This window comes from Triticum urartu, chromosome 6A (assembly GCF_056163025.1).
Source record: "Triticum urartu cultivar PI428250 chromosome 6A, HENAU_Tu73, whole genome shotgun sequence".
Classification (NCBI taxonomy): domain Eukaryota; kingdom Viridiplantae; phylum Streptophyta; class Magnoliopsida; order Poales; family Poaceae; genus Triticum; species Triticum urartu.
The window spans coordinates 528,088,256-528,106,324 of record NC_141878.1 but is presented as its reverse complement, the minus strand read 5'-3'; the positions used below and the strand labels follow the sequence as shown (position 1 = coordinate 528,106,324).

Below are 18,069 nucleotides of genomic sequence, written 5' to 3'. Positions count from 1 at the left end.
GAGATTTTTCCTGCTGCCCTCCTTATTAAGGGGAGATGGTTGCAGGGGAGAAGGAGATGGGGAGAGGTTGGTGGCTTGCCTTGCCTTGCCTGGTGGGCCTTGGCGGGCCGGCGGCGCAGCGCTCGTGCGACGCAATCTTATTGGTTAGGGCCAGTTTGACTGCCACATAGGTTATTAATAATAAATCTTGCAACATTGATTAACCTCCTCTTATAAATTGACAAGACGACAATTGCGGCAGGATTTTTTGTAGGAAAAGATTCTTGTATATGTTCATTTATTTATTTTTGCAGGGGGGTTCTTGTATATATTTATTTAAGCACAGCTCTTTCAGATCGATCGCGTATGAAATCTGATCTTCCTCCTAGTTTTTTTTTTTTGCATGGGATCTTCCTCCTAGTTTATTGGGGTGGTTGCCACTTGGGGCAGTATAATATCTGGTGGTCTCTAATAAGTTCTGGCGTAAGTACATTTTTCATATGAACAGAATAGAACTACTAGCATCTCAATTTTCATGATGTTAATGATTGATGCTACGACTAGCATCGCAATTTTCATGTATCGATTGGCTGTCGGAATTCGGAAAATATGCACTACTGCCCAGCAGCCAGCAGAATTGTTTTATTGTGCATTCAACCAAAAGAGTTGGTTATTAAATGTAGTGCCGCTGTCATGACGCTGGGAATATTTGATGCTAGTTATTAGGAAGACAAAGCTAAGCCAACCATCCTCTTTCATCATAAACAAAGTGAAACAACCCTGGCAATGGCCAGGGGCCACTTGGCTCAATCAACCATCCCTTTCATACACCGTTCCGTAATCTAGACCAACCAAAAGACAACTTCCAACTTCTCACGACAAAACTTTTTTATTTACTAAAGAAAACAGGTGAAAACAAGTGCAGGCTTCTTTGGTATCAAAAGAAGAAAAAGTGCAGGTTTTTTTTCTGAAGGCGAAAACAGGCGAAGGTTTCTAGCAACTCATATGCAAACTTCCTAGCACCCTGCAAATATTATGATTCCTATTGTAATAGTCTGCTTGAATTGGAAAAATACCAGCCTGACAAGTGTTTTGCCTTGCTTTCATATGAATTGTACAGCTAAAATGAGATCATCCAGGCTGTATCATAAAAAGGATACACCTCTGGCGAACAATAGTGTTTTAATGTCAGTTGATTGTCGCTGAAAGATATGCGCAAAACGGAAGCTTCAGAATGCAGAGGTAGGCACACTTGTAGGTGCAAGAATGAACAGTAGACAAAGTTACACATTGACAGTGAGAAAATGTTCCCACTCTTTTTGGACTAGGAAAGCCTACAGATTTCCTGCATTGAGTAAATACAATGAACCCTAGGCCGAGCAATCTATCTGTTTCCCCGCTTCTTCTATTTTGACAAATTGTACAGGTCAAATCCCAAGCATGCAGGACTACCGTGCTTGGGTTTGCAGTTTGCCTACAAAAATCGTTTATTATTAACAGAACTGCCCAAGTGTTGCTGCATGATGCTGCTACCCTGCGAAAATTCAGAGTACCACGACTTCCACGCATCCACGTAGTGAGCAAAGAGGTCACCGAGTGCTGCATTCAGAAAAAATGGGGAAAAACTGTCAGTATTTTGACATTTTAACGGAGAAGATTCAATGTCTCATACTGATCCACATGAAAATGTCAACTACAAGCTTTTTTCCTTGATAAATTCTCAAAATAGGTCAGAGCTCTGTAATTGATGGAAAATAATAGAATTGGCCAAATAAATACTATAGTTTATTCTAGTATCTTCTCAAATACGAGTAGCTCATTGTGAAAAACAATGAGCTTGCTTCCAGAGAGGCAGAGAGCTCACATGCTATCTCTATGAGTCTAACATGATTTCCAAAATCAGATAGATATGCATACTCATATATGTATGGAGCTATGAGCATCTTCTTTCGCACTGGAAATTATTCAGAAAACTACCACTTGCATAGACCGAGTCTACTAACTAACACCAACCAAAATATTACAGATACCAAATTATGAGCAGCCGTGAAAATCTTGTATGGGTGTAATACTATTTTTTACATATTTCAAATAAGCATCTCATACTACAAATACAGCATGATTTGTTTCATTTGGAAGGTTGATTCTGAATAACATGATTCACTTAATATGGCATATTTCTTTTTTTTTGAAAGAAAAAGGCAGACCATTATCTGCCTCATGCATTCAAAACAAGCCGTAGCCCGGATGACCAGAGGTCAAATTACATGGGGTTGTTGGAAGCAAAAAGTTTCCACACTCTTCGGTTTATAGTTAAGAATACAAGGGGAGAAAAAAAGAGAATGAGGGGAGCAACAGCAGATATCAGTTGGTATGCATGACAAATAAGAAGCATAGCAACCAAAGGCATGTCAGGGAAAATTCAGTAGGCCTCATGCTGTAACTTCAGCTAGATAGGTAGTCATACTGTAATTCCTATTTCCAGCACAATCAACGACAAGTATTTTCCTATCAGAAATTAACATCTGCAGTGACAAAGTGATTGACTTCTCATCATCTAAAGAAGTAAGCAACTTTCTACTAAGGAACAAAACCAGACCAAAGAAGTGCTGATAAATACCAACCTGGGTTCTGGTACTGCGGTCGAAATGAATCGGCAAGGCTCTCCCAATCATGGGCAATCGCCCTTTGTCCAACATTATTACAGTCATCAGGCTCCTGTTTTCTTGCACAAGAAGGGTGGAAAGGCCCATAAACAAAACCACTCTTGTTAACCTGCCCGGGCTGCTTCTGCGCGGCCACGTTGTAGCTCTTCAAGATATCAGCACCGCCCTGTGCCAGCTTCGCTTTCTTCTGGGTTGTTGGTTCCAGCTGGCTTCTGTTTATACCAATGTTAGTGAGTTCAGTTCCAAAGACTCTCTTGTTTGACAGAGTCTTCCTTGCTGGGGATGCAACAATTGTGACACCATTTTCTGCTTTTGGTTTCCCTGCCATGCCCAACCACCGGAATGCAGGCTTCCTTGTGTCCACTTGTGTCTGCGTGAAAAGATTCGAGAACAGATTCAGGAACTTCGCTTATCATTTAGGTGCAAATAACATTTTTAAGACCATGCAGGAGAGATGCATGTATATATGCTGAGTGCAGCTGACATACTTATGAGCTATTTATTTTGTAACAGCATGCATACCTTCTCAATGAGCTTCAGTGAAGACAGCACATTAGCAATGTCATATAATCTCCGGACTTTAGCTGTAGCATAAACATAAGACATACTATTAGCTTTTGTTTGGATTGGTATTCATACTAGTACAGCTGAAGAACTACGCCGAGGAAATAGTACAAATACTAACTTCTCATATTGGACTCCTCATGGCCTTCCCCAAGGAGGAACTTTGCAGCTTCATCAAGTGAGATCGTGCTAACCTGCTGGATGCACAGATTTCATACCAATCAACAACAGTTCCACAAACCATAAATCTTCATCATCAAAACAGAAACAAGGAAATGCAGAATCTCCCACCTCCATGGTGAGGAACAGCTTCACAAAATTTTGAGTGAGCAACCCAAGAGACTTCTCCTTCCTATGATCTGAAGATGTGACAACCAAAATTCAAAGCCTGGCACGACAAAATGAGACTAAAACCATACAGCAAGCCAGCGTTAGAGCGGATAAGCAGCCATACCAGATCTCAGCCGGCAGGGAGGTGCATCAGGCATGTCAGAAGGATTGTCAACTGTTTGGCTCAGCTTCTCGCCCTCCCTTTCGGCCTCCGGATCACCCAGCTTATCATCGTCTTCGTCATCAGACATCTTTACAACATCAAATGGAACAAGGAACAACATAGTCAGGAACTACATTGTTCACGGGTACCACATGGATAGATGCAAAAGAAAGATGCAGACAAGAAAGCATACATTGGCAGCAGATAGCTCCTCCGCCGGCAGAGGAGCCAGGCCAGACTTCTCTCTCAACGCCCTCTCCTGATGAGCAAATACAGGCAGACAAAAGACCAGAATTGAGATGGATCACACTGACATTTCTCGGTGGAATGATCACATGGAAACCAGATGCAAACCTTGAGTTCTCGCAGCGCCATCGGGACCCCTCCGAAGCCTATCCAGGAGTAGCGGTTCTTGGCCTTCCTCGCGAGGATCTACTCTCAGGGGATTGATTGAAAGCAGAATTCAGAACCCCATGAATGAAGATATACTACGAAGAAGTCTATCCGGGAACAGGCAGAAGGATGAGAGGAGGAAGAAAGGGCTCACGCCGACGCTCTCGAGCACGTTGACGATGTCGTAGATCCGGCGCCTCTCGACGCCGAGGCGCCTGGACGCGTCGTCCAGCCCGATGGACTCCACGCCGTCCCGGTCGTACAGGGCCACGAAGCTGCAGGGGCACGCGCACGAGAATTGTGTAAGGGAAACGCAGATCTCTCCACGCGCCAGGACGGATACGGTCATACGGACGCGAAGGAAAGATGGGTGGCACTCACTTGGAGCAGAGCAGGCCGAGCGACTTCTGCTTGCGGCTGTAGGCGTGGTGGCGCAGCCTGGCGCCCCCGCCGCGCTCGGCGAACAGCGGCAGCGGGTTCGGAATCGGAAGCCGCGGGAGGGGCGCCGGCGCCGGCGCCGTCGTCTCCGCGGCTGTCGAAGAGGGGGGCGCCGCGGACATCGTCGTCGCCGCCGCCGATCCGCGTGCGGGCAGAGGCAGGATCTGTGTCGCGCGGCGTGGCGTGGTGGGTGGTATCGGATCGGAGGAGGGAATTGCAATTGTCGCGGTGTTATTATAGACAGATATGAGATGGATAGATCTGCGGGCGGGCGGGGTGGGGTGGGGGGCGGGGGCGCCGGCCGTTGAAAGGAATCCGGCGTGCGTGTGCCCGAACGAATTGGCGCGGCGGTGGCGGCCTCCCCCCGCTTTTGAAATTTTCTCTTTCCGATGCGCTCGCTCGCTGTGCGGTGCGGTGCGGCGCGGCTCGTGGGGTGGGTAGAGAGGGCGGCTGGCTGACGGCACGCGCCCCGGTTTGAAATTTAAGCGGCCGTCGCGCGCCCGGGGGTGGGCTCTCTCCTCGTCCCGTGGCCGTCCGATCTGGGTCTCGGCTTTTTTCGCGGTGCGCTTTGGCTGGCCGTGATTCGGCGGCTCACGTCAGGGCACGTGCGACGGGAGGGAGGGGAGCGGGCGCGCTGGCTGGACGCGCCTTTCCCTCCCGGCGGCCCCGGTGCGTGCCGCGGAATCACGCGATGGCACCGCACCGCACCGCACCACCGCGGTGGAATCGTGTTCCGGACGACGAGCCTGGCTACTGCCTCTCTGCCTGCACTCTGCCACGGCTTGCTTTCTTTCTTTTTGACGTGTGCCATGGCTTACTTCCCACTCTTCAGAAAGCGCGACAATGTAACTTTAAAACAAAAACAAAAAAGCTCAACAACGTCGCAGCTCAAAAAAAAAAAACGTCACACACACACGCGCGCGCATTGTCATTTTGTAGATGGAAGAGACCGACTGGTCGAAGTTCAAAACATCTACTACAAACGGAAGCTCTGATACGGTCCCCGCTAACACATGATCTTCACAGTAGAGGGGTTGAAGGATTTATACAGCACTGAAATGCAAAGTGTGCTTTTCAAGCTTCAAGCCCAAGAAGAAGATGGCATCCAATACGAATGCGTCAAGCCTATGAATGGTTGGCCGTCTCGATGCATTTTGGAGCGCCCCTCCACGAGGGATCCGGTAGAACCGTGGAGTCTGCTCCTGACACTGCTACGAACAAAGAGGAAATCTATTTGTTAGGCATTTACTTAAACTGCTAGCATGAGCCAGGTTGATTCGCAGCGATGCCAAAACACACAGTCAGACAGCCATGAGCGAGAACATAATGTGTATTATTTTTTGTAGACGGGCATTTGTAGGATAGTACTACGCACAAAATGGGAACTTCACTTAATAAATGCAAAAGCTCACCTCACCAAGTGTTGGAGTGAGCCATCGTCTGTGTCTCCAAAACATGAACAATCATCAGAAATAACAGCAGACAGTGAACCCCCAGAAACTTCCGCCATGGCCAAAAGTGCAACGGCATTCAAATTCCGTGAACTGGCGACAGCCACCAAGAACTTCCGCCTTCGACTGCCTTCTGGTTCTGGGAGATGGTGGCTGGACAGGGTCGACAAGGGCCACCGTGCAAATGCCCGGGTATATACAATAACGCCTTGATGATAAACATTCTTCAGATACAGTCTTGCTGGCTTGCAAAAAAATTCCTCGCTGCTTCAGTTATTACTTTTGATTGATTCACAGCCTGTAGCTGTGAAGCAACTAGACCTTAACTGACATCAAGGTTACAGAATTCCCAGTCAAGATCTTGATGATCAGCCTCTTGTACCATTCAAACTTGGTGAGCTTATCAGGATACTGCGCAGAGGATCAAAGGCTACTGGTGTATCATTTACGATACGAGGACAAGAATTTATAAGTTGAACTGGCATCATTGTAGATAACAATTCTGATTAAATACCACTCAGTTGCATATCAGGATGAAGATAGCCCACATAACTGCTAGGGGGATCGAACACCGCAATGAGAAAATGAACTAGCCGGTCATCTGCCGAGGTTTCAAGTCCCCCAACATCCTTGATGAGAAATACAACCATAAACTCCCAGGCTTTGGGCTCACAAAGCTCGGCCTGGTTTGGGAGAAGAGAAGACATAGTACATCTCAACTCCACTGATGGCCACATGTGGGCCCAATATATTCCCCCTATAAAGAATGCTTTGTTAGATTTTATTTGAAAATATGCTGGACAATATTTCTTTCCGACTGCTAAGCTAAATTCATATTTGATCAACAGAAAAAGCCCATGATCAGGGATAGGAGGAGATACCATGAGTTAGTAGGCCCTCTTCTTAGACATGAATACAGGAGGAAGCCTCTATTCCGCCATACATGAATGATGTCGTTGTCCCAGTGGGATTCCTTGCAAAGGTGCCTGCTGGCTGTGAAGAGAAACCTAGTGCTGCAAAGGGCCAACAAGGTGTAGTCGAGGCCATCGCCAGCAGAAATGGGCAAAGCCATCGAGACTAATATCCACCAGCAGGAAGAAGAGAAGCTCAAGTTCAAGGAAGGACAACTCGCTCTCAGTGCATTATAGCCCCATCTGAAGAAAAAAAAATCAATGTAGAAAAAGGGCGCTGCCTATTCACAAAGGTTATTAGGTTCCCCTGAGATGTAACTTCCCGATTTTGTATTGCATTAGAGCTGAATTGTCATATATTAACAAGAAACTGCAAATCACATTCCTGTCTCGTAAAGGTGGTAAGGGGTATTATAGCCTGTGCTGAATCCAAAAGGTTGTAAAAACCAGTATGTCCGATGCTTATATACGTTGCACAAAGATGTTACTATGTCAGGGATCTACGCTGCTTGCAAAAAATATGGGAGGAGCACTAACTTTTTTTTACATAAAAACCGAATAGTGAATCAAATACAATTGTGTGTTGATGTTTGTTTGCAAGTGTGTTGGACATATACAAAAGAACGGGAAGGCTTGGATAGGATATCGTCAAACAATGAAACCCAGAGACATTTTGGTAACGTTTTAGATCCTACTCGGTACTCACCTCTAGTTAGAAATATGCAACCAACACCTGACTGACAAAAGAATAGTTTCAGTCCTCTTTGAAGAGCTAATTATCATTCTTCTTATCTCACTACAGTGCCAGCTCCAACCTCAAACAGTTTGCATTTTTCAGGAAAGGACCAGTTGAGTACTTCTTTATGTATCCATTGCCACAAAGACAATTGGTTGCCTGCCATAAAGGAAGGTTTAAGATTAATTAGTGGACAAAAAAAGAAGTTAATACATACTGCAACGCACTATGTCTAAAGAAGCTGCAAATAGTAAATCATTTTAGACTGCTTGGATGACACAAGTGCATAATTCAGCAAGAACTTTTCCCAAGGAAGATAAAATGAGAGTGCTTGGATGACACAAGTGCATAATGTAACAAGAACTTTGCCCAAGGAAGATAAAATAAGAGTGCTTGGATGACACAAATCCAAAATTTGAGAAGTCAACTGAGATCTGTCCAAAATATGGGCGACATTCTACGGTACTTGATCGAATTCCAAATAAATATAATTAATAAAAAGGAACAAGATATGCGACAAATTTATATGGAATGAATTGAAGGTCTTGGGGTACTAACACCCCTAGCATATTCTTAAGAGGAAGAGAGGATGCGAACCTTGAGCATGGAAATGGCATGCAGATTAGGGGCGATGTCCATAGGATGCACGCCCAGCAGCGGCATGCATCAGGCCAAAACGCTGGGGTGGCACCAACACACAGCTCGATCTTGTGAGCGCATGGAAGAGAACTCATGTCAACATCATTGAGAGGGAACTCCAAACCATGCCAAATTGCCAATGTTTATCTGGCTAGTCCAGTGCATCAACCGACTCCATTGAAAAATTGGTAATTTACAGGGAGCAAACTGATTTGTTCCCGATATTTCCCTTTACTTGAAAAGAGACACATCAACAACGAAGTAGTTGAAGCTTCAAGTGAGATGCTCTTGCCATCAACTTTAGACATATAATTTCCAGCCTTGACGATGTCACCGTTTTCCAACAATATTCTGATGATATTATTTATAAGACGAGAGTCTGGAGCACAACCACTCTTCTCCATTAATGAGAACATATTTTCAGCTTCTTCCACTGATCCTTCTTTTAGAAGATTTCCTATCATTACGCTGTAGGTAGAAGCATTAGGTACCATCCCACTGGCTGATATTGCAGCAAACAAACCGTTAGCTTCTTCTCTTCTCCGAACCTTGAACATGGCATTGATCATGGTATTGAGTATTTTAATATCAAACTTCACATTCATTGCTCCTAATTTCTGAAATAGGGTGACCGCTTCGTCAGAGCAATTATTCCTACAAAGTCCTCCAAGTATTATACTGTATGTGGAAATGCTCACTGTTATTCCCGTTTCGATCATCTCAACGAACATTTTCTTTGCAGCAAATGTTCTCCCAGCACGAAATAACCCATCCAGTATGATGTTATATGTGATTGTTGTGGGTTTAGGTTTGTTTTGCAACATTTCTCTGAATAGAATCAACCCATCATCAATCCTTCCACATCTACAATAGCCATAAGCAAGTGTATTATATGTAAAAACATCAGCCTCAATGCCAGCTGATACCATGGAATCAAGTACTCCAAATGCTTTCTCCATCTCACCGACTAAGCAATGTCCATCAATCAGCGTATTAAACGTAATGATGTTAGGTTTCAGACCTATGTCTGTAACCAAGTGGAAGATATCATGTGCATCCATAACCCTTCCTTCTTTGCATATACTGTCCATTACAGAACTGAAGAATGCAATGTTTGGACAAGGAATACCTTTGTTTGTCATTTCATAAACCAACTCCTTTGCTTTCCTCAAATCACCATGTGTAGAGAAACCCTGAATTAGGGAGTGATAAACAACTGTGTTCGGTTGTACTCCCTTACCAATCATCTGACTGAAGTTATCCATGGCATCAGCCAGCCTACCCATTCTGCAAAGTGCAGATATTAGAGTTGAATAGGTCCATACATCTGGACACACTCCTTGTCCCTGCATTCCAGTAAATATGTGCATAGCTTCATCCATCATTCCATGTTTAGCATGTCCATCAATTAAAATGTTGAAAACCTGACGATCGGGTACAATACCCTTGGTTGCCATTGAATTAAAGAGATTAATCATATCAGCAAAGCATCCTTTGGTTGCATACCCATGGAGCAGAACATGATACATGACCAAATCAGGCTTGTGGCCCTTGGCAGTCATGGAATCAAAGAATTCGGCAGCTTCTTTGGTTCTTCCATGCTTACAGAGAGAGGCCATGAACGAGGTCCAAGTAACAATATCTGGTATGAGACCCTGTCTTGTCATTTCTCTGAACATTTTACGTGCTTCCTTCCACTGTCCCAGAGTGCAATATCCATGGATCATGACATTATATGTCACATTGTTCGGTCGAACACCTTTATCAATCATCTGCCGGAGGAACAACTGTGCTTTGTCCATAGCTCTGGCCTTGCACAGCGCGTCAATGGTCAAGCTATATGTCACCACATTAGGCACAACCCCTTTCTGCTCCATTTCATGGAATAGACTGCATGCCTTGCTTACTTCACCTTCCTTAAAGAAGCCGTGGATGACCGTGTTATACATCACTACGTTGGGGGAGCAGAGACCTCGTTCTTTCTCCCACATGTGGAGCAGGTCGAGTGCCCGCTGGCTCCTGCCATCATCGCATAAGCTCTTCAGAACAATGGAGTATGAGAAGGCATCAGGCACGCACCCGAGCTCGGACATCCGATGTAGCAGGATGTCCACGGCCTCATCTGTCCGTTTGGCGCCGCAGAGGCACTGGAGGACCGTGGTGGCGACGACCACGTTTGTCCTCAGGCCCATCCTGAGGACGCGCCCAAAGAAGGCGAGCCCAAGTTCCGGACGACGCGTGCGGCGGCAGCAGTTCATGAGGATGCCGTAGGTGAAGATTGTGGACGGCACCACCCGGGAGCCGGCCTCTTCTCGGCGGGTGCGGTTGAAGAGGGCGAGGGCGAGGGCGGGGCCGTCTCCGCAGGCGCCGGTGCCCGGCGCACGGGAGAGGGCCGTGAGGAAGCCGTTCAGGGAGCGCGCGGGGACCGGAGTGGCCTGCCGAAGCAACTCGTCGAACAGGCGGTGTGCGTCTTCCGGACTGAGCGTCCCAGCGCTGACGCGCTCTGTGGCCGCGGCAAAGGCGGTGACGGGAGACCATGAGCGTGACGGCGGCAAGGTGGAGATGGAGGAGGAGCGGCAGCGGAGAAGGCGGAGGTGGGGCATCGGCGCGGTGGAGGTGGAGTGGCGGAGGCGGGACATCGGCGCGGTGGAGGTGGAGGAGGATGCAAGTGTTCAATTCAGTAAGACAGTGACGGTTCATTCATCAGTTAATCAACGGCAAGCTCGCTCCTCAACTCCTCGTCGCTCGACGGCCAAGATCACCCCCGTAGCTTTATTACTCTCTTTTTCTTTTGATGAAGGAAAAAACTTCCAACCTATTCATCAAGGCACTACTACAAAGAATGTCAAAAGTAATGTCAAACGCTCTTATAGTATGGGACAGAGGGAGTACAAATTACATCTAGTAGACAACCTAGCAACGACTAAAGCACTGGAACGAGCCGAAGTTATCGCCACTCCCTCATCAGATCCGAGTAAACCTTGTTGTAGTAGACAATAAAAATGCATGATAAGGCCCTAGAGGGCCATACCTTTACCTTAATTAATCTAGCCTACCAACAGATGTTGTGCTAAAACCTCATACACTCATACCTATATACTTCATATTCGAAAGATGCCCGTCTCGGAGGGGTGAATTCCTGTGGATCCTTCACAATTTTGTGTAATCTTAGCAATGTTCACGATATCGGTAACCGGTAACTGCTCGATCAAGTTCTGGATAGGTATTAATAGGCAAGTTGCTCCATGAACTGAATTTATCGGTAAACCATCGTTAACCTGGGTCATATCTATATATCCTAGGCTACATATCAACATATGCAATGTACGAAAATGTTTAAATATTCTAATAAAAAAGGAAAAGTGTTACATATCTATATATCCTAGGCCACCCCACATCATCTGAATTTATTTCCAAAGATGGAGCACTTGAATCGGTAGAATCGTACACAGAGGAGGGGGCAGAGCAGCAATGCTGATATAGCCAGCCAGTAGCACCATAACAATCTGGGAGAAGGGGCGGGAGCTCCGAACCTAGAACAATGGGAGAAGAAGTGGGCGGCTGGGAGAAGGGAGGGAAACTTGCTACATTTCGGGCTAAATTAAACTTCGCTCCTTTGTTCATGAGCAAAAAGATTTCAATTTTGAGGCTCGTAGCCTTGCAAAAGCACGCTGCATCTCTAGGTATAGGACGTCACGTTTGGTTGAGTCTTCCTTATGACTGTAAACATTGTTACCCCTGGATAAAATTAGCGTGTGTTTGCCTTAAAAAAAACATCCCCTCCACTCTACTTACAATGCTAATTGTGGAGGCAGTGGGTACTGAGTGCCACACTTGGGAATTCAGAGGGTACACAGAGGCAGTGAAGCAGCATTGATAACAAGTAACACAACCAAAATCACTGGGCGCCTCAAAAACAAAAATCACTGGGCACACTGCCATCTCGTGAAGCTGCAAAACACACCTGAAACAACGGCGGATCGCCGCCAAGCCAAGCTGTTTTATTATCCAAACTATATACATCCATCATAAGTTCCTTACGGTGATACATCGCGACTGCATTCTTACACGAAATTAGCCATCTGAAGTAGTAGCAAGTCGTAGTCTGGAGTAGAAGGAAAAAAGACAAGGGCCGTCCTCATCTCATGCCCCAGCGCCTCAGACACGTTTTGGATAATAGAGGAGCCTCAGCCACTGTTTCTTCAACCCCAAGTGAGGGTGCAGCTAAAGAGGCTGAGTTCTACTTCAGACTTAATGCCCAACTCAGGGACTTTGGCATTGCATGAGGCGACTTGGATCTCCGTGATTCATGTACGCACATGCTCGGAGCTCCGACAGAGGAGAAAAACCCTCCGAAAGTCGCAGCACAAGATGGAAATTTTACCTGCCTCGATGCTTATATGCTCTAGCTCGAGTGGTTCGTACATCAAACGAAATGTCTTCATCTCACCTAACCAACCCTGAAATTATTAGGACAAATAGAGAAATTAGTTGTCAAGTAGTTGGGACACAGAGGAATAATGCTAGGCAAATATAGAGATTTATTAAGCATCGTTTGGTGGGAAATGATAAGGAAACCCCAGCAGTCTCGTAAAGGAAAGTTTCACCAGTATGCATTGCGCACATGTAATATAGAGATGGCGCCATAACTGGACTACCTGATAATCATTTCAATGTACTATATTATTTTTTATATATATAAAGGTACAGCTTTTACGTTGCTGCGTAATTGTCAGTTCGTAATTTGTCATATAAGGAAATCTCATTGTCCCAACCACCATTTCGATGTACTATATTATATGTAAGAGAGGAACAACTTTTACGCTGATGTGTAATTTTCAATACGTAATTTGTCATATAGGGAAATCTGATTGCCCCAACCACCATATCAGATCCCACTGACTAAATCGCAGAGAGGTAAGATTATCAGTCATGATTAGCACAAGAAAACAAATACCTTGACTTCTGTAGAGCCAAATCCTTCCTCCTGGCCTCTTGAGTAACCGCAGTTCTCCCAACAGAAGAAATATTCGGCTCAGCTAACGGGTTGGTGACAAATCCACCCTGAACTCCAAACTTCTGCCTTTCCCACTTGTAAGAAGCTCTGCTCCCTTCAGAGCTGTTTGGAACACTGGAGGCAGAAAACCTGGAAGAGTTTCTACCACCATCATGCCTTCTCCAGAATTTTGGGCTCAGAATGCAACAGGTGTTCACACGGGGCTCACTGCTTGACATCCTTTCAGAAGAAACGGCCAAGTCACGTGATATCTCATCCAATGCCATCTCTAGGCCATGGACCCTTGTCTCCAAAGAATTCATGCCATTCTCAGATTTCCCCATAAATTTCTGATAAATAAGATGAACAACAATGTCAGATAAGCTTCCAATACACATGTAAGATATCAGAAGCATGTCAGGTGAGTTACTGCTTATAAGGGCCCATGGCTACTAGTTACTAGGAGTATAAGGCTTGCAGACATCAAATGATTGATGACAGACTCAGGTAAAATCAGCAAAATACATAAATAAAATCGTACTTTTTGCAAGGTCAGATTCGAAATTATGATAATTGCAGATTAAGACATTGTCATATAGCATAAGCCATGTTCCTGTCCAGGTTCCCCTTATAGCATGAAATTGTCAATGTCACAATTTGACTAGTGTCACGTAGACATGAAAGATAGATGTACCCTCTTCGCACCACCGACACAAATATATCGATTGAATATCCGACTATGGCCACTGTAGGCATAACTTAGCTTGCCTGAAGTTCAGGACACTTGTAAAATAGCCAATGCAATGAGCATTTTTTACTTATTAATTTTGGCAGACAAGTTTCATGGCTACAAGACCTATAACCCTCGCAGGGAATGCCATATTGCCATGTGTAAAGTTGTGCAGCGTTTTCAAAGGGCCAAAAATCCTGACAAGCCACTCCCATTTTTTAATAGCAATTGTACATTCTTGCTAATAAATATGAGCTGAGCAAACCGTAAGAACATGCTAAACCTGCTTGAACAGCTAGCACTAGCTATTTTCTTGCCCTTAGCATGAAAGCTTATGGTCCTAATTGAATAGAACTGTAAAATATAATGTCCAACATAAAAAGGCAAAGTCACCTGGAGAAGGTCAAGTAAACCAGTCTGCTGTTTTTCAATCTGAAGCAGCTGCGACCTTATCTCTGATAAGCCCTCATCTTTGAGACCTGACTGAGACCTCTCTGAACCACCTTCAACCTCAGAAATCTCTTCCATGTTACCACCACATTCATACGGAACAACTCGCGAGCCAGCTTTCGCTCCAGCCAACTTGGTTGCCCTCTCTTCATTGCCCTGGAAAAGCGTCCTCCTTGTTTCCAGCCTAGATCTCAGATTGCCTCCTTTAAGAAGCTTCTCCTCCGTCACCTCTTTGATCGGGGTAGCATCAGGTGCAATTGCAGTGTCAACCTTGTAGTCGCAGTTCTTCGCTTGGCCTACCTTGCGGTTTGAAGGCGGTGACAGCCTCTTGTTTCTGATGGATGAGGGGCTGTGCTTTTTTGTTACACCGGGTGACACATCAGGAGGAGGCGACCTGCTCGTAGGTAATCTATTCTTCCTCGTCGCCGACTGAACGGAGTTTGAGCCTAAGGAAGCAGCTGGATATCTCCCATCACTTACACTCCCTGCTTGATCACAAGATGATTTGTGTCAAAAAAGAAAGAAACAGCAGAGCCCCAACAGTTCAGAGTTTTGTTGGGAAATCAAATAGTTAGTACAACATGATTTTCCTCTTCATAAAAAAATCCTCAATTATATGGCTCTTTTCTACTACTAGCAGTATAAACGATTACTTGAGCCAACCGTAAATTTATCAGATCTGCACAAGTAGCAACCAAAACTTGACATGTTCCACGTTAGGTGCATCACCTGCGAGAGAAGATCTTCGTTGTGAAAGTGACGCCGGCGCCGTACATGAGGATAATTCTTCCTCTTCGATGTCTGGTATCTCTTTCCACGCCTCGATCATCCTGCTCATCGAGTCCCGCACAATCTTGACCTACATTGACGAAAAGGCACCGAAAATCTAAGCATCGAACGACAGATCCAGAAAAAATATGTCACGCCACGCAGATCCAACCAAACCCAAGACCAACCTTGTCGAACCTCCTGGCCTCGAAATAGGCAAGGCAAGAGGATTTGTAGGTCATGAGAAGATCCTTGTATTCTAGGGCGAATGCGGCAAGCGCCTCGGCCGCGGCCTTCCTCGCCGCCCAGTCGTCGCTGGCGATTGCCTCGCGGAGGCACGGGATGGAGGCGGTCACTTCGGCGTCGCCGGCCACGGCCGCGGAGGCGCCGATGAGGGCGATGAGGGCGGGCTTGGCCTTGAAGGCATTGCTGCGGAGGAGCTTGAGGAGGCGGGGCTGGAGCTTGTGGAGGTAGGAGGCGAGGTCGGCGGTGAGGGGGGAGGCCTCGACGGCGGCGACGGTGGCGAGCGCGGCCGCGAGCTGCGCGCACTGGTCCTGCTCGTGGAGGAGCGCGTCCGCGAGGGGGCCGAGCGCGGCGGAGGCGGAGGCGGACGCGGCGGCCGCGGCGCGGGCGGCGTCGACGAGCGCGCCTCGCACGGACGAGTCCTGGTCGCGGACGCGGCGGAGCGCCGCGGCGAGGATGCGCGGGACCAGCGGCGCGACGGCCTCGCGCGGGTGGGACGCGGCGACGAGCGCGAGGAGGCGGAGCGAGTGGCGCCGGAGCGGGGTCTTGTCGGTGGGGCGCGCGTCGGAGACGGCGGAGACGAAGGCAGCGAGCTCGTCCGCGGCCAGGGCGCGCGCGACGGCGTCGAGCTCGGCCGCGGCCATGGCCTCGGTGTCGCGGTCCGAGAGCCGGAGGAGGCAGCGGTTGACGCGCTGCTTCAGCGGTTCGGGGGCGCCGCGCGGGCGCGCGGCGGTGCCCATGGCGCGGACACGAGCAGCAGCTGGCGCGGTGGAGCGGCTCGGCGAGGAGCCGGGAAGGGAGTGGCGCCGGGGTATATTAATGGCGCGTGCGGGACGGGGGTGGTTAGGGGGGGAAGGAGGAGGAGGCGGCGCCGAGGAGTGGCATGGAAGCCACTGAGGAGCGACGCCGAATAGGTGGCGGGCCGGTGGGGAGCTATACCGTGGTAGGGGTACAGAGAGGAAGGGGAGATCCGGGATGGCGCGATGTATTTATGCTTCTCTTTTGTTTTTTATCCCTTTTTCAACCCTTTTGTTTCCTGCTTTCTTCCCTTTGTATGCACCGAAGAGCAGCTTTGTCTGCCCATCAATCCTCGCCAGCATGGAGTAGTGATCTTTCTATATCATTAAGAGCATTTTACATAATTTGAGCCAACAGACTAACTCGTATAGTCACACGTAAACCAACCTGCGGTTAGATAATTAGGAAGACATCGGTATCCTCACCCCAGCAGGGTTCAAGTTCTAGACTTCCGTCAATCTCAAGATGATGTGATAGTCAGTCTCTCGAATGTGTTCATAGATGCAGGGTGTGCGGAGCGTCTACGTCTGTATTATTGTGTTTAAAAAAACTCATACTCACACAAGGGCCTCCAAGCCGACTAGGATTTTCTCGCCTCTCGTCGGTGTCGCCGCCGATCTAACCTCGTCTTCAGTGCTTTAGAGCCATGGACGCATGGTGGATTCCGGCCCTTGTCAGCGGGGACGCTTTTGCTTTGCTTTTAGGCGTTTTCAAAATTCACCACGGCCCCGTGAGGAGGGGGGATACGAGGTGCTCCCGCACCTTAGGTGATACGGGGATACAAGCTTCTATAAGCCGTTGGATCTAATATCCAAGGGCACCGAGGGAGTTTGAAACTGTTTTCATAAAAGCCCTCGACGATTCTGAGATTTACGCACAAGTACAACAAACAAAGATCAAACGGTCCAAAAGCTCGTATCACTATATCACCTAAGGTGCGGGAACACCTGGTATTTTCCCTTTGCCTAGGGTGTGTGTCCTCCTTAGGAAGATGAGGTGGCTCCTTCGAGATGGAATAAGGTTCTCTTTGGCATGTTTCCGATGCATCTCGTGGGATTCGGTTGGATTTTGTCTTTGATGGATTTTGTATAAATCTGATCTCTCGTTCGCCTGTGTACGTGTGTTTATAGGTTTTGATTACTTCCAATCAATGCTTCTCTACATCAGCGACAGTTGTTGTCCTGGTGCACTCGTCCTTTGGGACATTAGCATTAGCACTTGTCAATGGATATAGTTGTTGTCTTGACTGTCCACTACAATAAGGTTTGCCCAATTTTGATGAGGGAGGGGCGATGACGATGACACGTCTTCGGCTCGTTCATGCACTTGTAGTCATCGCTAGGTGATTTACGAATATGAATGTAATCTATTTTACATCTTATGTTCTTTGTACTGCATGATGTTTGATGTATACATTGGAAGTTTTTTCAGAAAAAAATAACTCATATAATAAGATGCACCTTAGACCAACTCTATAGGAAGAGTTAACATAAAGACATTGATGTTTGCTCTTTTTCTCCTATGGCATTACTCCTTTTTCAATATGATTTATTACTAAACAATGCCAAACATTGAAACCTGACAAACGGCTTAAACGAAAAGGAGTTAACATACATAAAGACATTGATGTTCGCTCTTTTTCTCCTATGGTATAAATCTTTTTTAATATGATTTGTTACTAAACAATGCCAAACATTGAAATCCAACACATCGGCTTAAAAAGAAAAGGAGTTAACATATATAAAGACATTGATGTTCACTCTTTTACTCCTATGGTGTAACTCTTTTTAACATGTTGTTACTAAATAATCCCA

General features: G+C 46.6%; 3 protein-coding genes across 5 annotated transcripts; all 3 read right to left on the bottom strand.

Moving 5' to 3' along the window:
- Positions 1–1,214: 1,214 nt before the first annotated feature.
- Positions 1,215–4,978, bottom strand: LOC125514659 (E2F transcription factor-like E2FE). Of its 2 annotated transcripts, none has more exons than XM_048679999.2 (10): positions 4,477–4,978; positions 4,250–4,370; positions 4,057–4,134; positions 3,896–3,961; positions 3,664–3,790; positions 3,501–3,568; positions 3,331–3,406; positions 3,168–3,229; positions 2,604–3,015; positions 1,215–1,578 (listed from the first exon to the last, which is right to left on the bottom strand). In XM_048679999.2, exons 1-10 carry the CDS (start codon positions 4,653–4,655, stop codon positions 1,454–1,456), a joined length of 1,314 nt encoding a protein of 437 aa, XP_048535956.2. In that variant the 5' UTR covers positions 4,656–4,978; the 3' UTR covers positions 1,215–1,453. The 2 variants fall into 2 exon arrangements, with proteins under 2 accessions (XP_048535956.2, XP_048535957.2); XM_048680000.2 differs by having other exon boundaries at positions 3,331–3,403; positions 4,477–4,977.
- Positions 4,979–5,426: 448 nt separating this feature from the next.
- On the bottom strand, positions 5,427–11,113 carry LOC125514658 (uncharacterized). Of its 2 annotated transcripts, XM_048679997.2 has the most exons (5): positions 8,229–11,113; positions 7,602–7,790; positions 6,866–7,138; positions 5,946–6,741; positions 5,427–5,741 (listed from the first exon to the last, which is right to left on the bottom strand). In XM_048679997.2, the coding sequence occupies exon 1, from the start codon at positions 10,907–10,909 to the stop codon at positions 8,435–8,437; it is 2,475 nt and encodes an 824-aa protein (XP_048535954.1). In that variant the 5' UTR covers positions 10,910–11,113; the 3' UTR covers positions 5,427–5,741; positions 5,946–6,741; positions 6,866–7,138; positions 7,602–7,790; positions 8,229–8,434. The 2 variants fall into 2 exon arrangements, with proteins under 2 accessions (XP_048535954.1, XP_048535953.1); XM_048679996.2 differs by having other exon boundaries at positions 6,866–7,790.
- Positions 11,114–12,235: 1,122 nt separating this feature from the next.
- LOC125514657 (TORTIFOLIA1-like protein 3) lies at positions 12,236–16,408 on the bottom strand. Its single transcript, XM_048679995.2, has 5 exons — positions 15,403–16,408; positions 15,176–15,305; positions 14,390–14,931; positions 13,228–13,616; positions 12,236–12,730 (listed from the first exon to the last, which is right to left on the bottom strand). The coding sequence occupies exons 1-5, from the start codon at positions 16,195–16,197 to the stop codon at positions 12,721–12,723; spliced, it is 1,866 nt and encodes a 621-aa protein (XP_048535952.2). The 5' UTR covers positions 16,198–16,408; the 3' UTR covers positions 12,236–12,720.
- Between the last annotated feature and the right edge of the window lie 1,661 nt (positions 16,409–18,069).